Raw genomic sequence first — 23,974 nt, forward strand, 5'->3', positions numbered from 1 at the left:
TTATCTTCCTAGAACATTCCCCAGATTAAGTGAGAACTCTGCTGTTTTTAAAAAAAAACAACAGAAAGATAGAGAGTAGAAACTGGGTCTAAACCACAGCTTACGGACCCAGCAGTGAGCAATAATAAGATTTGTTTCAGCGTTTTGCTCACGGTGCCTAATTAGGGTGTTCTCGTCAACACCAGGAAAAAAAAAGATTTACCCAGACACTTTTTTTTCTCTCAGAGCCTGTGTTCTAAAGGGGATTTCTGAAGGCAAATACTCCCCAGTTTCATTGAAAAGCAGTCAGATGTAACAGGGGGTTTAATGGCTTTTTCCCTCAACCCTTGCTATTTCTAAGAGTTACTGTTCATGGCTTTTCTTACTTAATTAAACATTTCTAAATTCCATATTGAAGAAACATAGGTGTCTTGTCCATCAAAACCTCTTGCTCCTCATTCTTTGACATTCCAGAACTGAGAATAATCCTATGAACATTTATTGCCTGGAAAAAATGGGAGCCACGTTTCCTCTGGTGCTTGAATGACCATATTTGGTAATGAAATAACATGTTGTCAAAGTGTTCGTACTGGCATAAGCTGCAGAACAGTCATGGGGATATCCACTCTCTAAGCACGAGCTCAGAGAGTTTTAATCCTGAGCAAACTTAGCGAGCTCACCATTGGGAAGTGTCAGCAAAGCCCTAGAAAACCGACAATGGACATTTCCATTTCCAGACATGATAGAAAGACAGATGGAAACTCTACAGCTCTATTTGGCCTCGAGGAGTGAAAATGATGTTTGATGACCCTGAGTACGGGAGAAGAGAAAGAACATATTTTTTTTTATTGTATAGTCCCATTATGCCGTGATCAGACAGGACACTTTTTTTCTCATGCTCAAAGTGCAGCTGTGCGGGAACAAGAGCTCAAAGGCTGTGAGGAGCGTTGCATCATTGTTGTTGATATGCAACACAAAGTCTGATGACAAATTGCAAGCTATCTAATTAGTGTTAGCTAGATAACCTGAAGTAACAAAGGGGATAACATTGAAAATAAAAATGGACAAGGGGAATTCAGCAATGGCTCTGCTTGCTCCTGAAGAAGAGGAGGGTGTGGGCACATGACATCCTCCCAGGGAGAACAGAGCACACAGAGTTTTATCATCTTGTCCAAGAGCTCCGACTCGATAATGCCCGTTTCAAGGGCTATTTTCTCTTGACAGTGGAGCAGTTCGACCGGCTTGTTCATCTTGTAAAACCGCTCAATCGACCAGAGGGTGGCATTGACGGAATGCGTGGTGTGGCTAAAGTTGAGGCATGTTCAACTTGGAGCTCCCGGGGCGAGAGAACACACCCAAAAAAAAGGCACATCCGAAATGCGAGGTGCATAGTTTGGAGGAGACGCACGCCTGCTGCGACCAAACCACTGAAACTAACAGGGAAAAAAAGCATCCTATTTGATCACAGCCTTAGTGTTTATGGCATACATGCCTTTTGGTGGACACTTTCATCCAAAGTACCAGTACCAGTATTGCTTTTATGTAAATACCAGAGTGCATACATTTTACCACGGGTGGTCCCAGTGAGAGTCGAACCCCTGCCTGGGCACAGTTAGTGGCACTGAGATACACAGGAGCGCTGCATTCCATCTGATTGACTACATTTGTTTCTCATTTCTCTTTTTATATATACTCAGAAAGTGAAATAGGAAAAGACCAGAAAAGGTTCAATCGGTGCACAGACATTTATGAAATCGGTGGATTTGCTACACTTGGACAAAATGATGGCCGACTTGTATAGTATAGTATCCGTTCTTGCATGGATACTATTATATATATTAAAAAAAAAATACAAGCACATCAATTTATAATGTAGCTGGATGCAATGTAAGCTCTAAGGGTCCATTTAATTAGGCATGTGCTAGGCTCCTGCATATTCTGAAAGACCCCAGGGTTTCCCACAGTATTTGTGTGAGCAGCACTCATTGTAGCCATCAATTACCCTGCCAATACATAGAAGACTACATTGTGAGAGAAAATGATGTTTCCAGATCATGAAAGACTATATAATAAAATGGTCATGCAAAATAGCAAAGATGGACGAAGGGTTGTCCATTAATATGCCCAACATCACTATCAGTCCTGGAGATCCATACTGATATTTTCATCTTACTACCACTCAGTCTGGATGGCTTCTAAAACACACAGCTGGGACCACATTTAACTGAAAAGTTTTCCATATTGTTCTCATTTGTTTCAGACTTGTTTTTGTTCATGGATAAATATTGACACAGGATCACGACTTCGTCAACATGTAGCCTCTCTTCTGGGGACAGTTTCATTCCTCTTCATCGAATTGCACAAAATCATTTTCCTTTTTAATTGAGGCAATTGACAGAGGAACCGATTTAAATTATATTAGCTCCCAGTTAGTGTGAGACAAAAATGAAATTTGATGAGTCAGGCTTGGTCTTTCTGTGGTCTTTTTCATCACTGGCCACTGTCATCAGCTAAAAGGATTGGGTGCGGTATCTCAAATTGATGGAGTGATCGGACCGCCGCTAGCTTTGCACCTTGGATGACTGTGATGAACATTTAATCGCTAAGTCGACGGATCAGTGAAGATTTTGGAAGCATATGAATGCTGGCCTTGGATGAAAGCCGGCCTTGGCCCTGTTAATTGAGGCCCATTTCTGATGAGCACTGCATGTTTTTGGAACTGTAAGGGCTTTGTGAGAGGTAGTGGGGGGGTTGCAGTAGCCTTAAGGTTAGAGAAGCTGGCATGTGACAAGTGGGTGAATGTTTGAAAACCCCAGACTGACTGGGAAATCTGTGCGGGGTTAGTGAATGACTCAACCCAGTGTCTGAAATGAAACTTTTTGGCTCACTTGCTGAGGGCTGGTAAACTAAAAAAAAAGAGAATAATTTCATCCTATTTTGTATCCCATTTTGTCACCCTACCCATTTTCAATCTTCTTTTGTGTAGAGAATCAGGTGCTGTGTGAAGCATTCATCGAAAAGACATAAGCAGATTTAGACTTTTAATTAAAAACTTGCTCACTCACTTATAAAGTGGATCTTTTTCTGTCTTATGTCTCATTTCTTTCCATTTTGGAGACCTCACACCTGCTATAAGTTGCCACATGGCAGAGGGGCGCAACAGGCAGCCAATCAGGAGCCTGTTTGATACAGAGCTATTATTCTTCCTTAATTTGATTGGCTCACGGTCAGAGAGAGTGTACGGTGGACGTTTGAGAACAGGCAAAGGCCAGAGACTGTTATATAACTGAGGCATTCAAATGTTATTGTCTCAAACAGTTACTGGCCAGTGTGGCAGGTAACCCTGATTGATTTATCCGCCAAAGACACATTTTACCTACATTTGGCAGGTGTTACTTAACCCTGACTCAACCCCAAACTGCACTAGTGGAGCTGCTCAGTGGCCGAAAGTAGAAGATTGTGGTTGTACAGAGCAGGTATTGGGTGTTCATGTGTGAAACTTTAAAGCAGGGCATTGATAAATCCTCAGCAATCCTTCCCTTGTGAAATACAGGTTGAAGAAAAAAGCTTCTATGCTAATCTACTAGATAACATTCCCACAACTCTCTCATCTTGAAGTTGATTCCACTCTGTGGTGGTTTCCGTATGTTAACTTTTCCCTTGTAACACATCATGTGATATTTTATCAAAAGCAACTACATCAAAGACAAACTGACAGGATAGACTTTAATTGATTACCACAGCAGTGGGCTGTTGGTTTGCTAAGGCCACAACAGTCGCTCTTTATGCCTGTCCAGCACGTTTACAGTACATCAAAGATGGCTGCCACAGCCAATTGAGAAGTGGCAAGATGCCTACAGTACTTAAGCCGAGCCAGCTAATATCTAATGTATGGACTCCAATTCCCTATGTCAGCAAGTCAACCCAGTTTTACTGTGGAAGAGGAAATGAGTCATTGGATTAATTACATTGGAGGACATACGTGTCCAAGTCAATAAAGCTGATTAACTTACATATGATCGATACACGTTTACAAGCAACATGCCAATCTGCTGACCCTGGTACAATGTTTGAGAAATAGTCTGCAACCTAAGGATTACTTAGCCTCAGATTCAATATTCGTGTTTACCTGCAGTCCGCAGTCCCCTTTTCTGGTTTGTGCATGATGAATATTATAGGAAAGGTACTGTATGCGTGTGTATCTGGGAAGAGGTCATGAATTCTTAAACAAAGATGATATTGCAACGTCAACACGATGACGATAACGTAATATAAAGAATCTGAAAAAGTGATTGCAGAAACATACAAAGCCATCATTATTGCTGGTTACATACCCAAAAATGACTCCAATAAAGGCAATCATATGGTGTTCACAGAAGACCTTTTAAGGATATTGTATCGCCCACAGTGGAGACGTCTAGTGTTTATGTTTGACTGTAGGCGGTAGTGAAGCTGTGCACCGTATCTCATCTCTGCTACATATTCTCAGAGGAGAAGCCTGAAATGGTTTTCTCACTCCTCCTGAGCAGAAATCAGCCAGAAGACATCACCACTACAACATGGGAATGAGATGTAGTTGAAAAGGCCCTATCATGGTGCAGCAGAGATGGACAGCCCACATGAAGAATTCATGTATAGTGTTGGTGAATAGTTGACTCATATGGCACTTGTACACCGCTCATTCCCACTGTATTAAACTGACTGATAGGGCAACTCATAAAAGTTTAACATAGTGGTTGGCCTACAGTGTATCTTTTACTGTTGGAGACAAGCACTCCCCTGGCAGAGCTTATGGATAGCTATAATCCATTTATCAACTAAAAGAGCAACTCTCCTTGGAAGAGACGCCCTTTAGTAGTAGTGTGCAGCCCTAATGTGCACTAAAGGATTTTAATAAAGGTCTTGGATATATATACACTGTTATCTGTGAAAACAGGGACAGGTCTGAGGTACATCAAGGACGAGTTGTGGAAGCATCACGGATATAGAAAGAGTTTGTTTCCAAAGTGAGATATGAGATTATTTGGAAAATGTGATATCTACACTGACAAAACAATTGCTGGCATGAAAGAAAAAACACACTATTGAAAATCATGAATGTTATTAGCTATTTTGAGCCACTTACCCACTAAATATTCAGATTTATAGGATGTAATTATGTGTTTTTATAAAATAAGCATTAATCATAAAGTAATATCTATATCTACTGTATATCTACACACATATATATCGCCCAAAGTAAACGTTACCATTTCATGCACCATTCCTAATGAGTCTTCCTTCTGCTTCAGTCTGTTCGCAGTTCTCAAGAGGAGTGTACGCCATTTTCGGATTCTACGACAAGAAGTCTGTCAACACTATCACGTCATTCTGTGGGACACTCCACGTCTCCTTCATCACGCCCAGCTTCCCTCTGGATGGGACTCAGCAGTTCATTATCCAGATGAGACCCGATATCAAGGGGCCGCTCCTCAGCCTCATCGAGTACTACAAGTGGGACAAGTTCGCCTACCTGTACGACAGCGATCGAGGTAAGACACGGACGTCATCATTTCACTGTGTCTGGCTCTGTCTTTGGAAAGTGTCTTCTCTCCACAATTGATTCCCCATTTTATTTCGAAAGTTGTCACTGATGTTGATGTATTGACACAATTTTTTCAAACAAGAACTGCAACTACTGTCTCACTTTTGATTTTGCAAAGTCATGCGTCGTGATGTTTTGCCCTTGGACGATGGGATTGGGAGAGAATGACATTTGTCACAGTCTCAAAGGCATAGCCACATAGCTAGAGCAGGCAACCGTGTCCACTTTGATGAAATCATATTACTTTCATATTTAATATTGCGCCAGCCATTGCCCTTTTGTTAACACAATGGGACTACAAGGCAATAAAAATGGGGAGTAAAATATTAGGGAATAAAATAGGGAGGAGGGTGTGACATTATGCAATCCAAAGGTTGCGTTCAAACCTTCTTTTCCAGCACTAGACATAAACATTACAGTAGCCACACAATGTCCATGTAATAGATGCAAAACACAGGTTTTACTGACACTGACTATATACAGAACAAGTAGTACAACATAGGTAAAGGGCATTGTGGTCCATGACAAACAGCTTGTCACATACGATCAGCTATGGCCATTGCATCTCCTGTGTTTGAGTCTGTTGACATCGAGGTGATGCACCCTGCAGCAGTGGACTCCCACCCTCGTTCTACATACACGCATTGTGTTTTGTTGGCTTTATCTGTATATGAAATCTATACCTTCCTGCATTTATCCTGCATTAGTTATGCAGACAATTAATTATTGTACATCATAATTGGTACCGAATTAGAAAATTGGAATACAAAATTCTAGTATCTTTCAGTTGAGCAGTTATCAGAACATTCTCTGTAGCTTCTGATGGTTGAAAAGAGAGCAAAACTTAACATGTCCAAATAATTCCTTTTGCCTTCCTCGAGCCAAACTGCAGCAATAGTTCAATCAGAACTTCTACACCGGCTACATGTGTATGTGTACAAATACTTACTCAAAATGCTATATATCCATTTTGGAAATAAAAGTCCTAACCTGAAGTTAGTACCTCTAAAATGTAGATGATCTTGTTTGTAAAAGATGATAAAGATTGTTAGAGGTTTGAGGTTTAGCCAACTAAAATGTTTAAGGTTAGGCAACTAAGCAATTCGGTTTTGGGTCAAATTTTTGGTAAAACTTAAGCTCAAAATTAAAACTTCACTAACGCACAACTACTCACGGACTCTACTCATGTCACCCCCTTGTCATGGAGCTTCCCCATGTTTGATACTCAGCGATTTCAGGGAACTGGACATTTGGAGACTTCATTTCTAAAGCTGTTTCTGTGTCCTGATTCGAAGATCGATAGACGAGGCCTTGGCCAGTTTTACAAACGGTCTACATGGGCATTTGAGTCAATACAGAGGCTGGAGGGGCTCAACTCAAAAAACAACATCACAGAGACTGACATTCAAAGGGCTTGTAAACTTCCAAATATTGGGAACATAGCCAGCACTCGGAAAATTTAAAATCTTTGCCTATGTGCATGCTGAATAAAAGCACTTCTTATTTATTTTTGAGAATTCTGAGTAAATTTGAGTAAATGAAAAATCATCACGGCAGAGGTAATGATGTCCTTGATCATGAATGATTCTCCCTTTTGTAGGAATGGGTGAAAGTGTTGCATGCAGAAGTAAAGTCTCATTGTGCTGAGCTGGCGCACCTGTAATTGCCATCTTGGATAAGATCAAGGACTGAGCCTGATTTTATGAGAGGCCGTCAAAGAAGAAAAATGATCCGCCCTCACACAATAACACTCAGGTTCACTTCATTTCCAGATTCTTTCTATTTTTAATTATTTTTTATCAATAATTCTTTTATATTTGGCACTGATAAAAGTCTGAAAATGAAATAAGCTGAACATTGTTTTGTTTTTTTTGAGTGGAGACCATTTTTCTTCTTCATTGTGATACCTGTTCTACACACCAAAATAGTATTATTAACCTAGCAATTTTGTTTTGTTTTTTCACCCAGAGCTTTATGAAAACTGACAAGATCTAGCTATCATCTAACAGGTTAATACCACACAGTGTGGATCTTTAAAATGGCAGACAGCTGAGTGCAAGAAAGTCACAGCGGTGTAAAGATAATTCTTACGCAGCGCAGAAAAGCTTAAAGAATACATGATTGCTGCTTGTGCATTATCTCATTTCGCTGTGTCATGTAACTCATTTTGCTGTGTCATCCACTAACTGTGATTCAGTGACTTGTACCCTTGGAGGACAATGCAATCTCCCGCAGCGCTTTGGGACAATCCAGCACCATGCGATAGCACTGAAAAGGAAATCTCTCCCGCAGATATAGAGTTCCAGTCTATTTCAATATCATTAGAGCAATGAAAGAATAGAATTAAGACCTCAAGAGGATCCATTTACAATGTAATCAAAGGAAAGCAGCATCAGGTTATAGGTTTTCTTACCGTCTAATAGAGATGCTCTCCTTTCACATTACACTTTTCTTGAGCGTCTTTTTACTTTTCATTTGAGAATAAAAATCACGGCGTTCGTTATTTTTCATTTTTTAACACACCCAAAAGGAGGAGTTTTGGGATAACGCTTTCAAGCAGCACTTTGGTTTGAACGATACCTGATGAATGCCTTAAAGATGGCTTCAAATAATACACTGGCTTAAGGTAATAGGAAGTGAATCTGTTGAGAGATGTGGGATTGCGACTGTCTATAGACTAGTGTTTAGCTTGAATACAGTGTAGCCCCAATGGCTTAGGAAGGATTTAGTGTATTTCTGCTCTGTATTACCTCCGTCTCTCTATCGCTGCACATCACATAAACTCTCCCTCTCACTGCACCTCTCTCCCACGCACTCTCTTTCTGTTTCTCTCTCTCTCTCTCTGTCCCTTTGTGCTCCCTCTCTCTCTCTCTCTCTCTCTCTCTCTCTCTCTCTCTCTCTCTCTCTCTCTCGCTGCACGGTCTTGGTAGCCTTGCCCCACCCAGCCACCCACCCACCCACCCACCCATTTCTCGTCTCTCTCGTCTCTTTCCTTCCCCCTCCTCTTTCTCATCTTTGAGCACTCCTGGCTAATAGGAAATCTCCCCAGTTAGCTCTGCGCTGACTGACAGCAGAATCAAGAATTAGCTCTTCTCTAGATTGGAGTGCAGGTTTCAACCATCTGTTGTACAATGTCTTAATGCTAATGCTAGCGCTAACATCCAGTCCCCATGTCGGCGATGGCACTAAAGGGCCCGCTGTGCATATTTCATCATTGCATGGCTCCGTCTAATTAGGTCAGAGAGATCCACTCATTCCCATGGCAACCAAAGTGTGGTGCTTGTGTGTGTGTGTGTGAGAGAGAGAGAGAGAGAGAGAGAGAGAGAGACAGAGAGAGAGACAGAGAGAGACAGAGAGAGAGAGAGACAGAGAGACAGAGAGAGAGAGAGACAGAGAAATAGACAGAGAGATAGATAGAGAGAGAGAGGGAGAGAGAGATTGCAAGTGAGTGACTGAGTGAGTTGGTAAATGATTCAAGGACTTGCGTGTGTGTGGGTGTGTGAATCGAAGAGGGCGAGAGTAAGAGAAGGCAACAGATTTGCCATTGGTTATGATGAATTTTATTAGCACATTGAGTGGCTAATGGCTCCACAGACACCACTGTCTTCTTGAGAGTTTCTGTCAATAAAACAGTTTAGAAAATGGATCTATACATAAGGGTGGAAAGGCACTCCAAGGTTTCTTTTCTCTCCAAGCTTTTAGTTATGTTCCTAGTTAAATTTCTAGAATAGTATGTCCTTACCAAATCTCTGATGATCAGTATTTGCATTAAAGGAGCAATAAGTAAGATTTTTTACTGCCCCATAGCACAAAATGACCATAATATGTCTAGTGGGATTTGATAGGTTTGTTGATCAATAGTAATGACTCAACAATTACTTGGCCAGGTGCTGAGATGTCTGGCTTTCAAAACTCAATTTCTGGCCCAAACTCTATTTTTGAATAAAAACTCCCCATCCATTGGAGCTTAAAGACAAATCCCTCAGATCACATAATCATTGCAATCTATCAAGGCAGCTATATTATTCAAATAGCCTTTCACTACCATCATAGAAAAACCCTGTAACCACAATGTTGTTTTCTTACTTGAAAATATATATGGTCATTTATATGTTTTGGGAGTTTTAGAACCTTTAGGGCCTTAAGACCTGTTAAAGCCCCTTTAAATAAATTCAAACATTCATAGCTGTCAATGAGAAAATTAGCACTCTTTTCCTCATTGCCGAGACATTTACCTTTTGTGTTTGTCCAACTACAGCACTATAGACAATCACCATCTCATTTGGATGCCTGGGACCTGCAATATTCTGCTCACTTTTCATTCCAAATAAGCCTAACCACTTAACATTTGCTGTAAGTGGTGCTTCATTTGGTATTATGCAGAAACTGGACAGCCATTTTCAAACAGGTGAAATACCTGGGGAAAGATGTTGGGCCTTTATCGCCGTGGATGACGAGGGGAACAATGGCTTGAATCAAAGAGATTACACCTAATATGACGGTGCCTCTGTGGGTAGTGGATTGCTTGCCTCTATGCATTATTTATGAGACTATTCTTGCCTCATTTGAATAGTTTTGCATCATATTATGCATATGCTCATATAGTCACATACATCCAATCATTGAGATTTCTTTGATCAATGAGCAAAAAGTTAGGCTTTTACAATCGAGGCTGCAAGTGGCGGAGAGGAAATAATCCTCTCCTCACTGGGATACTGGAAGTTATGGTTTACTATTACTGGCGCATCACAGTTGCAATTAACCCGTTGCTTTGTCAGATGGTTATAAAAGGAAGAGCGCTAATTCCTTTGCACACTGTTTCTCATCTCCTCACTCTCCCCTTGGCCATTGACCTGTGAAATCCAGGGTCCTTCAGGGGTTATTTCGAGGTTAAATAATATCTTTGTATTCTAGCACAGCGTTAGCTCCATGGCTGTTAAAATGGATGGCACAATGCTGGCCTCAAGCCAAGAAGCAACATATGTCTCATTCTAAACAGCCCTGATAGTCGACCATTTCCATCCAAGGAGAATACTCATGCAACAGAGGGTAAACCGAGGAGGAAAAGAGAAGAATCTAAATCTCAGCTTAATTTTAGGATTCAAATTAGCAGTAATTTTGTTTGTATAGATAGATAGATAATGTTTGTAGTTTATGCAACATATGTGAGTAGGAAAGTCCAATCATTAGGATTATGTGAGTAGTGGTGTAAAATGATATTCAGCTTAAAGGTCTACTGACCTTCTTCATGTTTTTTTAATAAGGTCAGTGTGTGTGTGTGATAATTGAGTGGAAAAGAAACCTAAGACCTGTTTTTTCCACTCACTTCATTATAAGATATATTTCCCTGTTCTACCTGTCTCAGAGACGTAACATTGTAATTCTTGTAAAAATCACCTTCTGGTGACTGGGCTAGTCATACTATATATACTGTAGTGTCAAGATTTAATGGGATACCTGACTTTGGAATAACATTGAAGAGTTTCAGTCCAATATGACATATCTCATATTTGATGTCAAGTCTCACCTGCTCTTACAACATGATTGATGGCACAAAACTAAAACTATGGTACTTTGTAAAGGACAGTAGGGAACTTTTACAGTCTGAATCCTCTATATTTTAGAGACATGGAGTATTGAACTTCAGGTGACGATCTATGTTTACTGGGAATGGCAAAATGGATAGACCTTCAATTTACTGAGTTTAGACAAATTGATCACACAACACAGAAAATCGAAAAATCTAAAAGAATCACTTTGATTGCCAAGCACAATAAAAGTTTATGGATTTATCTAGTTGACAATGGTGTGGAGAAATATTGACAAGTCACAGAGTTATAGTACATATTGACATGCAGGGTACCAGGACAACATAACCTCACATCCAGTGCAAAGGGACTAATTGTTTCAAATTATGCTTCAACCAGCATTTAATATGGAATCAACGTTTAACTAAAGCAACATTTTGCTTTAGTCCTTGCATTATGTCCACTGGTAAATCAGTCCGAATTCCAATTATCTCATTTAATGGGCATCAATGAAAGAGTCAACTTTAACCAGACCATAATGACCTTGCTGTAATTATGATGTATAGTTCATTCAGATAAAACTGCAAGCCTCCATTTTCCTTCCCACCATCGTAAAAACCATTGCCCGGTTGCACAAAATTGATTACATCTGTAATTCACCTCACTGTTTCAAGGCGGAATGAAACACTCAAACCTTTTATCAAATCACTCTCCAACTGCCCTCTCCGGACCAGGGATCAATATCGGCAGAGATTCAGCTGTGAAACTAGATAGAGAGCATGATAGGAATTCAACTTCGGATGGACAGTGTAGTCTATGTCTTTGGCTGACTGCTCTTCAGATTGATGGATGGGTGCTGAAGAAAATGAAATCACTGAGATAGGGCAGTTGTCTTTACTTCACTGCATCATGTTGTTTTAATGGGTTTTGGGTAAAGCAACCCGCACACCATCTGCATAGTCCGGGTAAAATAGCCTCAATAAGTCAGTCGGTATGAGATTAATGCAAAAATTGTTTTATTCAGACATTGGTGCAAAAAAATGTTTTCAAGTGCAAAGAAGTGATGTTAAAGATACAATATAAAACTTTTCGCCTCAAGGCAGTGAAGTGTATTGTTAGAGCAGCTCTCCTCCCCCTCAGTTGGTCAAGTTCACGCCCGACTTGTGACTCACCTTGATAAGCCGTCTACCATGAAGGGGCATCTAGCCTCAGGTAACCGGCATCCGTAAAGCCGCCACAGCCGCAGAAAAAGCACATAGTGAACACATCCAATCTGCAATAATAAAAAATGCAAAACATATAGTTGCAAATGGCCATTAATGGTATCCACTGATTTGACAGTGATAATGTAAGATTGATTCATGATATTGGAAAAAAATATACAGTTCCTTTCAAAATCAACATTTCGGTGAAAGTCCTGCAACTGCAGGTGAAATGTTGCGTGACATCTTGCCATTTGGAAAATTGCCAATTTGTCAGTGGTGATGCTATTCAGCATGCCCAAATGTGGCTGCCACACTTTGTGGCCCCTTGCAAACAGGTGTGTGAAGTTTGGTTGGTTTAGCATTAAGCATTTAGGAAATATGCCTCCCCTCCTGTTTGTGCGTCACGGCCAAACGGTTACTATCAAACTTCTGTGATGCAAAGATGATGTAGGCAGTTGAAATGTGCTATGTGTAAAATTTGATGGAAATTGAGTGAAGTTTGTGAGAAAAAAAAAAAAGTTGCTATTTCAAGGTTGGCCTGAAGATGGGGCTATGGAGCGCAACCAAATACAGTCTATCACACTTTTGGGGTCCATCCAAAATATGTATCTGAAGTTTGGTTGCTCTAGCATCAAGAGTTTAGGAATTACACCTCACTGAATTTGTCACTCAACTTGATTTGTGCACCACAACCAAACCTTGGATTTTCAAAACTCTGTAATAGCTGTAATCTAGGAAATACATAAATGAATAAAATATGCAAATTCAACAGGAATAGAATATGTGAAAACAACCCCCATCGTCCTCCTGTGTTTCCCCCCCAGGCCTGACCACGCTGCAGGTCGTGCTGGACACGGCGGCAGAGAGGAAGTGGCAGGTGACCGCCATCAACGTGGGGAACCTGAAAGACGAGAGGAAGGACGAGGCCTACCGCTCGCTGTTCCAAGACCTGGAGAACAAGAAGGAGAGGAGGGTGATCCTGGACTGTGAGCAGGACAAAGTCAAAGACATCATGGAACAGGTGCAGTACAGCTTTTTCATCATTCTGACCCTGAAAAGATACAAGACCGCTTGTATCGACAGGCCTTTGTTAAGAATTATTTCTCTTTCTTTCTTTCTTTCTTTCTTTCTTTCTTGTGTTTTGTGATTTTTTGAGATTTGTATTTTAAGTGCTTGAGTCCATAGGAACATTATATATATACAAATTTACAATACAAGTTGGACATGCCTTCCAGTTTAAAATATTAAACTGGAATGTCTAAAATCGGTTAGGCATGGACAGAAGTCCTTTTATTGAGACTGAATTCAACTTGTCCACCAGTAAAATCTTAAAACCCTTTAACAAGGATTATTTCTGTAGAATTGCTCACTCAGCTTTGTCCAAATTTGATACACAACCATGCAGCGAGACGCCAGTACCCCATGTTCTGTTCATAATTTAGGTTTTAAAAAAGCCTGTCTAGTTCATTACAAACTGGCAGTCATTTCAGTCCATCCAAAAAGCACTTGCACCTCTGTTTTTGATTTTAAGATATTGGAGGCAAACTTTGATAGCATTTTGTAGCAATTATACTAATCTAACACACAGGAACACAGACAAAAGCAGGGAGTGCAATCATAAGTGCTTTATTGTTATAGTCTTTATTTCGTCCCTTTCAGGATCAGAACCAACTCATTAAAAACAAGAAACAGGCTTTTAGTGTAGCAGGCCTCCGGTTTGACAGAAACTCAGTCATCCAGCAGCACCTTGCCGTCTCTTCCCATGATCCTCTCTTTACTGACAGAGACCAGTGAATGTATAAAGGGAAGGGTTAATAGTTCAAATGCTGCCTGTTGTCTCTCTCCACCTCCCAACCAACATCCCACCTCGCCTCTGCTTGCCATACATTTGTTAGCGATGCCAGTGGAAGTCAGCGAGGCTAAAAGCACAGCTGCCTACCAGTTCAGCAACATTAGGACTTACAGGTTATTTTTTCAGAGGCATGGTTTCTGCTTCCATAGACTTCTACTAGCACTGCTAACAATCCAGCAAACATTTTGACGTTGAGTAGATGAATGACGTTCATACCTACATTGTTTTGTGAAATAGGGGACCTAAACATCTTACTGATATCAGTTCAAAACAGTTTCCAAAGCTGTTTGAATGTGAATTACATTTGCATCATGTGACAATTTTGTGCTCATTTGGGTTAGTTGTTGGGGACACTGAACCTGCACCTCATGTAAACCTAAGGGGTTGGACTTGACCACCTCCTGCACATCCCCGTCCATCAAATGCTTGCTGGGAAATTTGAATGATTTCAGTCTTCAGTATCTCAGAAAACACAAAACACAGGTGCAAGGGCTTTTTCAATTGACTGAAATTCACCCTATTTTGTGATGAATCCAGTAAGATTCTCAAAGAACTCAACTATTCCTGTTGGACAACAGTGATATTCAGCTGAAATGTTGTGTATTTGATACACAGAAGAACAATGTCACACCCACCAGTCCGGCCGATGGAGATGGGCACCATAACAATCACACTAATTGTTCATTTAGACTGGAAACAAAACTTCAATTAAAGGCAAAAGAGATTCACATAAACAGGTTATTTATACCGTGCCTCTCGCCCATGGGAGAGGCTCATCGATTAGTATTTAAGGCATGCCGACGTCTGTCGGACCAAACGCTGAATGAAATCAATGTCTGCAGCCTCAGTGGCTGTTTTATCGGGGAAAAACAGAATCCGTTCAGGTGGAAGTTTCTCGCCTCTTGTCAAAGACGTTTGCGTAGGAGATACAAGACATTATTATTCAAATCTGCTTCATGTAGCGGCCCTGACAAACGGGGGTGTCAGTCAAGCGGTGGGATTAGTTTCAGGTGTGTCATTTATGTGAGGCAGTGAAATGCTACATAGCTGAGACATTTCTGTTTTTTTCAGTTACACTACTGATAAGGGAAGTGGATTTGGAATTGGATATCTCTGTCTAGCAGTATTTTGTGACCCCATAGGCTTTTTAATCCAATGATAATGACAGAGAACAGTCAGTTGATAGACTCAAAGTATGATGAATAAATTGGATGGTAGATTTGTGTGGTCTGGAAATAACTTCCATAACAGAATGCTATATTTATGATTGTGTTATCACCGGCTGCCATACCCTTTGACTATTAAAGAACTACATTTTGTTTGTTCTTTTTAAATAGAGTCAACAACATAAAAGGCTTTCCTTAAAACAGTTCGCTGAATATAAGTTGAAGTTTATTAAGTACTCACATGGAAGCTGACAAGTCATCTGAAATACGTGAGCATCACAATAATATGTAGTTTAAAAGGTACACATCGTAATAAAAACGTAAAAATAATAAAGTCACATAATACATTATCAAAACAGTCCTACATTATGACTGTGTCGGCAGGTCAGAAATGTTTCTAAGTCACATTTCTATCACAGTTCTTTCTTCAGCCATCTTGTTTGCCTAAGGATTAAATATCTATTCCACTGGGATGCATTTTATACTGATTGTTTGTATTTGTGTTTCTCATTACCTGCAGGTCATCACAATTGGCAGACATGTAAAAGGATACCACTACATTATAGCCAATCTGGTAAGTTTTAACAACTTCAGTACAGTCAAGTTTCATCAGTCTAAAGCCTGTAGTCAGTTTCTTAAATTCATAACTAATTTTACTGTTCATACAATGGCTCAATCAAGCTGGATAGTTAACTAGGGTCTAGATAGATAGATAGATAGATATACAGATAGATAACTGACTCTCCATTTTGATGTTTTCAGGGTTTTATTGATGGAGACCTGTCAAAAATCCAGTATGGCGGAGCCAACGTGTCTGGCTTCCAGATCGTGGATTTCGATGATCCTTTGGTGTCCAAGTTTGATCAGAGATGGGAGGCTCTAGAAGAGAAAGAGTATCCTGGTGCTGACAGTAAAATAAGGGTGAGTGTACACACACACACACACCTACACACACACACCTACACACACACACACACACACAAGCCCATTTATTTGGAGGTTGGTTGAGAATTTCTTTGTAAGCACTTTTCTGTGCCTCGGTTGCTCTAATGTGTTTGCGACTTCAAAGTAAAGTAAGCCGTCTCCCTCTCCAATACTCAACCACACACTCACATGTACACTGGGTGCATTATTAAACACATCTGTCAGTAAAGATGAATCCCTATTCTTATGCACTGTTACACAAACCCAAATAGGGTTTCCCGTGGTGAGCTGAAGTCAACATCACCTCAGGTATAATTCTCATTGACTCGCATTCTCGGCTTCCAGGTTAGCATTTTTCTAAGCTCTAAGTGCTCGTCATGGTTTCAGTTTTTCAGTTTAAATGAAACAGAACTTTGTGGTTTTGAATCCAGAAGATTGTTTATGGATAATGAACTAGCCTCCTACTTTACTTCCCTGAACCCAAGCAGATGCCGTGAACACGCCTCCTCCACACCTGCCATCTCCACACATAATTCTCCCAACTTCTATCTCCAAAAGTTGTTAAAGTTCAAGTTCCTCCTATTGCTGTCTCCAAAATTGTTAAAGTTCAAATTCCTTTTATTGCCACACAGCCAGGGCCGGTGGAATTTGTTGTGTGGGTGAAAAATCACTGTGACATTTACAACACTGAACAAACTTCAGTGCAGCAGAGAACATAAACACAACAGACAGAGAATACGAAATGCAACAGCGCCGTACTATAATATTCTTCAGGTTCACAGGGCAAGATGCCTAACCAGGGAGGAGCATAGTGTAAAGAGTAGGGTCAGTGTGTGTGTGTGTGTAGTTTTAGACCTTTGGTGAGAGGGCATTTTTTTCAAAGTGAGTCATTTTGGCTTGTCCTGACTTTTAGGATTAAAGCTGCATGAGGCAAGATTTTTACGTAGAAATACACAAGACTTATCAGCCTAAACCACAAAGCGGGATTGCAATTGAGAAAAACGTCCCATCCCCACTAGTTGAGACCCAATAGATGCCCAAATACAAGTCAGGTGTTGGGTATAGACACTGGCGGGAAATCTTCTTTGCCAACCAGAAGTGATGAATCAAAACTTGAGAGAGAAAAACATAGCTATCTCCTAAACAGCATTGAGAAAAAGCTGAACTAACCAATGTTAGATCTTTTTCCTCTCTCGTCCCTTTGCTTTCCTTTAGTATAAAGCATCACAGCCCTGACAGACAGACACCTTTCAGACAGTTACCTCTTGCTGCTATTTGGAGCCGCCAACATGTGAAGTTGCCTAGTGCGGCCATAATTAGGATGGGCTAGAATTAGAATGAGGTTTAGGTTTGGGTGAAGGTTGAGGACAGTTTCGAGTTAGGAATTCTGTGTGTGGTTAAGTGGTTAGGGTTAGGGTTGGGGATGGCATTCCCACACACATCTCTGTGACAACTCCCCTAGTCCTTTGTCACATTATTGTCGTCTCCTCCTGCCCTAGTACACGTCAGCGCTGACCTACGACGCCGTGCAGGTGATGACGGAGGCCTTCCGCTACCTACATAAGCAGCGTATCGACATCTCCAGGAGGGCCAACAACGGCGACTGCCTGGCCAACCCCGCCGTGCCCTGGGCTCAGGGAGTGGAGATCGAGCGAGCGCTGAAACAGGTAACACACACATATACACGCACACACACACACACACACGCTGGTTGGTGAAGGCTGGTTGCCATGGTAACAGCAGATCTCCTTCTTCAGCAAATGCACACCCACAGAGGCACGAAGTAGTGCACAGAGATTGACTAAAGACTGATGTTTTCAACCACGCACGTACACACACACACACACACATATATACACACACATATATACTGACAGCTATTCTCCCTTGAGTGCTGGCTCCCTACAGAGCCAGCAGAAACAAAGGTCTGCCCACAGACTTTTGGGCAGCTCTCCTCTGAGCTTTGATGAGAGGCAACGTTAGCTTCACTCCTGCTGAGAACTGGTGCTCATGTTTTTGGGGGTTTTTTACATTTGCGGTAAAATTCATGTTATATGCATGCATGTAGAGCGATACTTTTACTTCACTGTCTGTAGTCTTGCATTGTCCCTCTGTACTGTATGAGAGATCCTGTTGTGGTTAACATGTGTCAGTATGTATTGTCAATGTCGCTGCACCAATGCCACCCAAGACAAATTCCTGTACAATGATGGTATTTGTTAAAGCAATTCTGATTCTGAATGTTGTATTCACTGTTTCCACTGAGCCTTTAAAGTAGCGATAAAATAAAAAAAAGTGTTAGCTAATTATCCATGTCATAAAATTTAACAACAATTTTTATTGTTTATATTTTTATATTCAAATTCCTTTACTTTTACTTTCTGGAAAACAGTGTTATTTTTAGTGGTTAGCTACTTCCTGGCGTACCAGTAGGCATACATTAAAATTCCAGCCAATAATACATACGGTGGTGCATTTTTGGGTATTCACCCTTGAAAATCTTGTTTCCTGTTCCTACGACACCATGGTTGCATCACGGTGGCTGGAATTTCTTCATTTTAAAGAATCTGAAATTTGTGAAAGCTCAAGATTATGCACAAAGCATTTCTGAACTTTTCAACACTTTTCAAACAGTCCCTCCCCACGTTTTGTCGTGCCCCAACATCCTGTTTCAACCAGAAATACGTTGAATTACAGAAGCAAGGCACCATCAACAGAACGATCTTACTCACTATACCAAGTTTAAAGATGCCTTCTTGCCACGCTGTAAGTCTGTTTTCATGTCTCTAAGGTACGTGTGGACGGCCTGACAGGGAACATCCAGTTTGATCAACATGGCAAGAGGGTCAACTACTCAGTGAACATAATGGAACTGAAGAACAACGGTCCTGTTAAGGTAAGACTCTGGGCCGCCCCCCTCCCTCCCAAGTAATGGACAAGAGTTGATTACATGTCACATAACATATGAACGGCATATGGTGGATGCTTTTATCCAAGGCACCCTGTAGCACCATGAGTGCATACATATTTATCATGGGTATTCCCAGTAGGATTCAGACCTCTAACCCTGGCACTGTTAGTGACGTAGTCTATCCATTCAGCCACTACATGGTCTTGTATCTCTTCACTTCACAATGAACCACATGCTGTACGATCTCCTCAAGATTTTGTAGCAGCAACTGTAGCAGAGTAGGAATTATTTGGTCGATATTTATCACTCAATAAAGAAGGAAGTCCAGCATGCAAAAATTTATTATGTTGACAATTCAGTCTACTGGGCCTTCTCAAGACACGTTTCATCTATTCATATACAGATACATACATGTTCTTTATCTTTTGGATGATTTGATTTTGGATTTTGTTGTTTATTTCTCCCCACAGATTGGATACTGGAATGAAGTTGACAAAATGGCGGTGACCAAATCAGATGTCTTTGCAAATGACACAACGGGAATGGAAAACAAAACAGTTATTGTCACCACCATCCTGGTAAAAAAAAACAACAACAAATCTTTATACAAATTGTTTGCACTATACTAAATACATGGGAAAAATAGCTGAATACATTGCTGAACAGTTTTCTTCAAGCTAGTGGGAGATAGAAGATATAATGAAGAATAATTGCTGAAATTGTCTTTCCAGTGTTTCCTTTTTGATCTTTTATAGCAGCGGTGACTTGGGGTAATTTTAGTTCTTGGTCCCACCTATGGCAGTAGTGCATTTTGCTATGCTAAAAACCCTCTTTGGATAATTATAATAACAACATTTGTTCTAAACGTAAGGACTTCACTTTGTTTTAGAGGGAAATTTGGCAAAATTATCCTGCCATTTTAATTTAACATTTTCTATAGCAGATTTATAGCACATTTTCTATTGCTGTTGTGGCACACCGCTGCTGAATGAATACAGAGGAAACACTGCAGGTAGCAAGCCAAATGTGGGCCACCATTGTCTTTAGACTGGCAACCACACCAACGCTGCCCCAATAATGTCTCCCCACTCAGGACTGCTTTGTCTTAAGACCATTACCTCCTCATATTTGTAACGATCTATCAGCCTCGTGTTAAACACTTGTCTTAGAAGCTGTTTTTTACACAGTGACTCAAACCTCTTGTACTGAACAGTGTTTTCTTGTTTTTTTGTTTGTGTGCTTCAGGAAGCTCCATATGTAATGCTGAAAAAGAACGCTGACCTTTTTGTAGACAATGACCGCTACGAGGGTTACTGTGTAGATCTGGCTGCAGAGATAGCAAAGCACTGTGGCTTCAAATATCAGCTGAAAATAGTGGGGGATGGAAAATACGGAGCCCGAGATGCAGAGACCAAAATCTGGAACGGGATGGTCGGAGAGTTAGTTTACGGGGTGAGTAAAGACTTTCATTTGAAAATGATGTTCGCCATTTTAAAAAGGAGAAACCTATTCTTACAAAATAATTGGAAGCACAAAATGAAGGCATTTTTTGAATAATCTGAGGTAATTTAAGTCCATGGTTGACAAAATAAACCACTTACGCTGATTGGATCCTTTATCTATTAAGGGATATTTGATTACAAACTTCAGATAATCTTTTTCCAAAATGGATTTGTAGCATTTAGGAAATTAACTCAGCTCTTCTTAACTGCTGTATCCATTCTTCAAACTATAAAACTGTCTTTTTTGCTCTTTGTTGTGACAGAAAGCGGACATAGCGGTGGCTCCTCTGACCATCACTTTGGTGCGAGAGGAGGTGATCGATTTCTCCAAGCCCTTCATGTCCCTGGGAATCTCCATCATGATCAAGAAGCCTCAGAAATCCAAACCAGGAGTCTTCTCGTTCCTGGACCCGCTGGCTTACGAGATCTGGATGTGTATCGTCTTTGCCTACATCGGCGTCAGCGTGGTTCTCTTCCTGGTCAGCCGCTTCAGCCCGTACGAGTGGCACACCGAGGAGTATGAGGACGGGCAGATCCAGACCAACGAGTCGACCAACGAGTTCGGGATATTCAACAGTCTGTGGTTCTCTCTCGGAGCCTTCATGAGACAAGGCTGCGACATTTCACCCAGGTGGGTCAGAAAACAAAATTCAGGTTGCTCCTGGTTCTGTTGAAAATGATGTCTGTCATGTCAAATGATGTGAAAATTTGTCTTGGATGGTGATATAGTCAGTCATTGTATCAGATGTCAAAATCAGGAGTACAAAAAATGAATTAAATGTTTTTAAAGCTATAATCCCTTTTCACCCTCCTCTTCACAAACACTTGCCACTCATCTTGATGAGCTGTCTACTTTCACCACAGGGGTTGGAGAAGCAGATGGCGAATGAAGCCAATCAACATAAAAAAAAAAGAATAAAATAAAATAAAAAAGCAATTCTTATGTTCAACCCATGCTTTTGAAAGGGTCTTAGATAATAGAATAAATATTCATCTGTCTCTGGAATGATCATGTATGATAAAGTAGTCCTAGGTAAAGAATAAGAGCCAGAGAGATTGTTTTTTTCTAAATATGCATTGCTGTGTTGGTAGGAGTGGCCCTCAATGTGTAATCATTTACACATTAGTTTTTAGATGGATGATACCATATCTTCTAATTCACTGTATGATTGTTCATGCTTTCCTACTGTATATTCTCTGTACACCTCCTGTAGGTCTTGTTCTTGTAGTGCTTAATTATTTACTGCATACATAAAAAACTGCATACATTGAGTTTAGAAAACGGTCTTACCCTTAATGAATTCAGTGTCATTTAAGCATTTGGCATATAGCGATTTAATGAGGTGTGAGAGCAGCCGCTTATGCTAAGCAGCCTTTCATTTTTTTTGCCAGCAAGGTTGCAGTCATGTATTCCTGAGAGATTAATCATCAACATTTGACTCCTCTACATCTCATCCCAGCGATAATGATGTTACCATGACTCCAAATCAGGAGTCAGTTTAGAATAGTTTGTTCTGGTACATAATGTTAATGTATTTCTCCAGCCCTCTGAATGCTGAGCCAGGCCTCAGTGCTGTTTAGTGGGTTTTCAGCATCTTTTGAGGTTGTTTTGTTGTTTTGGTCAGCCTGTTATGTCACTGAGGCGTGTCTTTAAAAGTCTACTCCAGAAACTCAGCAAGTTATTTGAAGGTTTACAAGTGTAGATTTTCTAATAACTGCATACTGCAAAAATGCAATCCCCTATGATAAAACCGGCTATAGGGAGGACTATGGATCAGTCTCTGTTCTTTTGTTCATTCATTCATTTGTTCATTTGTCTATCCTTCACATGCAATATCTCAGACACCGCTGATAGAGTTTGATGAAACTTAAGGGAATGATGCATCTCACCAATCTGTTCTGGCATTTTCAAAATTACTCTGATTGTCCCAACGGAGCGATACAATTACAGGCCAAAACAAGATGAAATATTTGTTACTGATTGGGCCAGAGGGAGACTTCATCATTTGTGGGGGGCAATATGCTTACTTTTGGCTTTTTTAATCATGTTTAATCTTAAATTTGCCAACACACTTGTTTGCAATGCACTTGTTTAGTGACTGTCTCTTCTAATGACAACTTTGCTCCACTTTTTTTCACTTGATCCAAGAAGATTCTTGAAATAAGTGAAACTACACTCATCTGAAGTCATCTCACCACAGTGTCAGATTTAGATTAAATTATTTGTTAAGACAGACATTTTCGAAAATGCGTCTACCTATAAATATGTAAATACCACAAGCGAATAACAACTTTCTTTCTATTTTTTCTTCATCCAATAGGTCTCTCTCTGGGCGTATCGTTGGCGGTGTGTGGTGGTTCTTCACTTTAATCATCATCTCCTCCTACACGGCTAACCTTGCTGCCTTCCTGACTGTGGAGAGGATGGTCTCTCCCATTGAAAGTGCAGAGGACCTGGCTAAACAGACGGAGATCGCCTATGGGACTCTCGACTCCGGCTCCACTAAAGAGTTCTTCAGGGTAAGAGATGATCTCCTCCTGTTCCGTAGCGGTGAAAACCAGTCTGCTTTATGTTATGTCTATTTGTCTGTGCATTTTTCCTAATGTGTTTAAAAGAATTATAAAGGTTTTAAAGGGGAGGTAAGAAATGTATGACTTCCATTGGTGATCAGTAGGAATTGCAACATCGATACAACTTCCCCTCTTCCTGCACAAGTTTCTCACAAAGCCGCCAACCCCCCTATTCCTTCTACGGTGGCCTGTAATTGACACAAATGATAGAGTCACATTTTCACAATAGTGCCGAATAAGCTAGCTAATTAGAGCAGAGATCCAGCAGAAACATCTAGTGAAGAGGCAATATATCACAATGTAAAATACTGTAGTAATGATAATACTGTTTTGGCATTCGCTTTTTTGGCTTGAGAATGAGACTTTTTAGCCTTCATAGCTGATATATTATGGTCATTTTGTGCTATGAGGCAGTAAAAATCATACTTATTGCCCCTTTAAAAGCCCAGTATCACAAATAATGATTGGAGGGAGAAAACAATGTAGCTGGCAGCTTTCACAACCAAACCATATGAATAATGAGTTGCTTCTTCTCCCATCGTCTTCCCTCAACACAGCGCTCCAAAATCGCCCTGTTCGACAAAATGTGGACGTACATGCGCAGCGCGGAGCCCTCGGTGTTTGTGAAAACCACAGCCGAGGGGGTCCTGAGGGTCCGCAAGTCCAAGGGAAAGTACGCCTACCTGCTTGAGTCCACCATGAACGAGTACATCGAGCAGCGAAAGCCCTGCGACACCATGAAGGTGGGAGGC

The 23,974-nt window shown here is 40.7% G+C and overlaps 1 protein-coding gene across 5 annotated transcripts in view; it reads left to right on the top strand.

Annotated features, from left to right (window-relative positions):
* gria2b (glutamate receptor, ionotropic, AMPA 2b) overlaps nt 1-23,974 on the top strand; it is a 50,391-nt gene that overhangs the window by 21,687 nt on the left and 4,730 nt on the right. For all 5 annotated transcript variants that reach the window (XM_071909220.2, XM_071909221.2, XM_071909222.2 and 2 more), the window contains exons 3-13: nt 5,271-5,510; nt 13,121-13,317; nt 15,835-15,888; nt 16,077-16,235; nt 17,738-17,905; nt 19,030-19,134; nt 19,620-19,727; nt 20,395-20,601; nt 20,915-21,282; nt 22,973-23,171; nt 23,780-23,974. The exon at nt 23,780-23,974 is cut by the window's right edge and continues 53 nt beyond it. In XM_071909220.2, coding sequence (XP_071765321.1) covers nt 5,271-5,510; nt 13,121-13,317; nt 15,835-15,888; nt 16,077-16,235; nt 17,738-17,905; nt 19,030-19,134; nt 19,620-19,727; nt 20,395-20,601; nt 20,915-21,282; nt 22,973-23,171; nt 23,780-23,974 — 2,000 coding nt within the window. The remainder of the gene's footprint in view (nt 1-5,270; nt 5,511-13,120; nt 13,318-15,834; nt 15,889-16,076; nt 16,236-17,737; nt 17,906-19,029; nt 19,135-19,619; nt 19,728-20,394; nt 20,602-20,914; nt 21,283-22,972; nt 23,172-23,779) is intronic.

The sequence above is a fragment of the Centroberyx gerrardi genome, chromosome 16 (genome assembly GCF_048128805.1).
Source record: "Centroberyx gerrardi isolate f3 chromosome 16, fCenGer3.hap1.cur.20231027, whole genome shotgun sequence".
NCBI lineage: Eukaryota > Metazoa > Chordata > Actinopteri > Beryciformes > Berycidae > Centroberyx > Centroberyx gerrardi.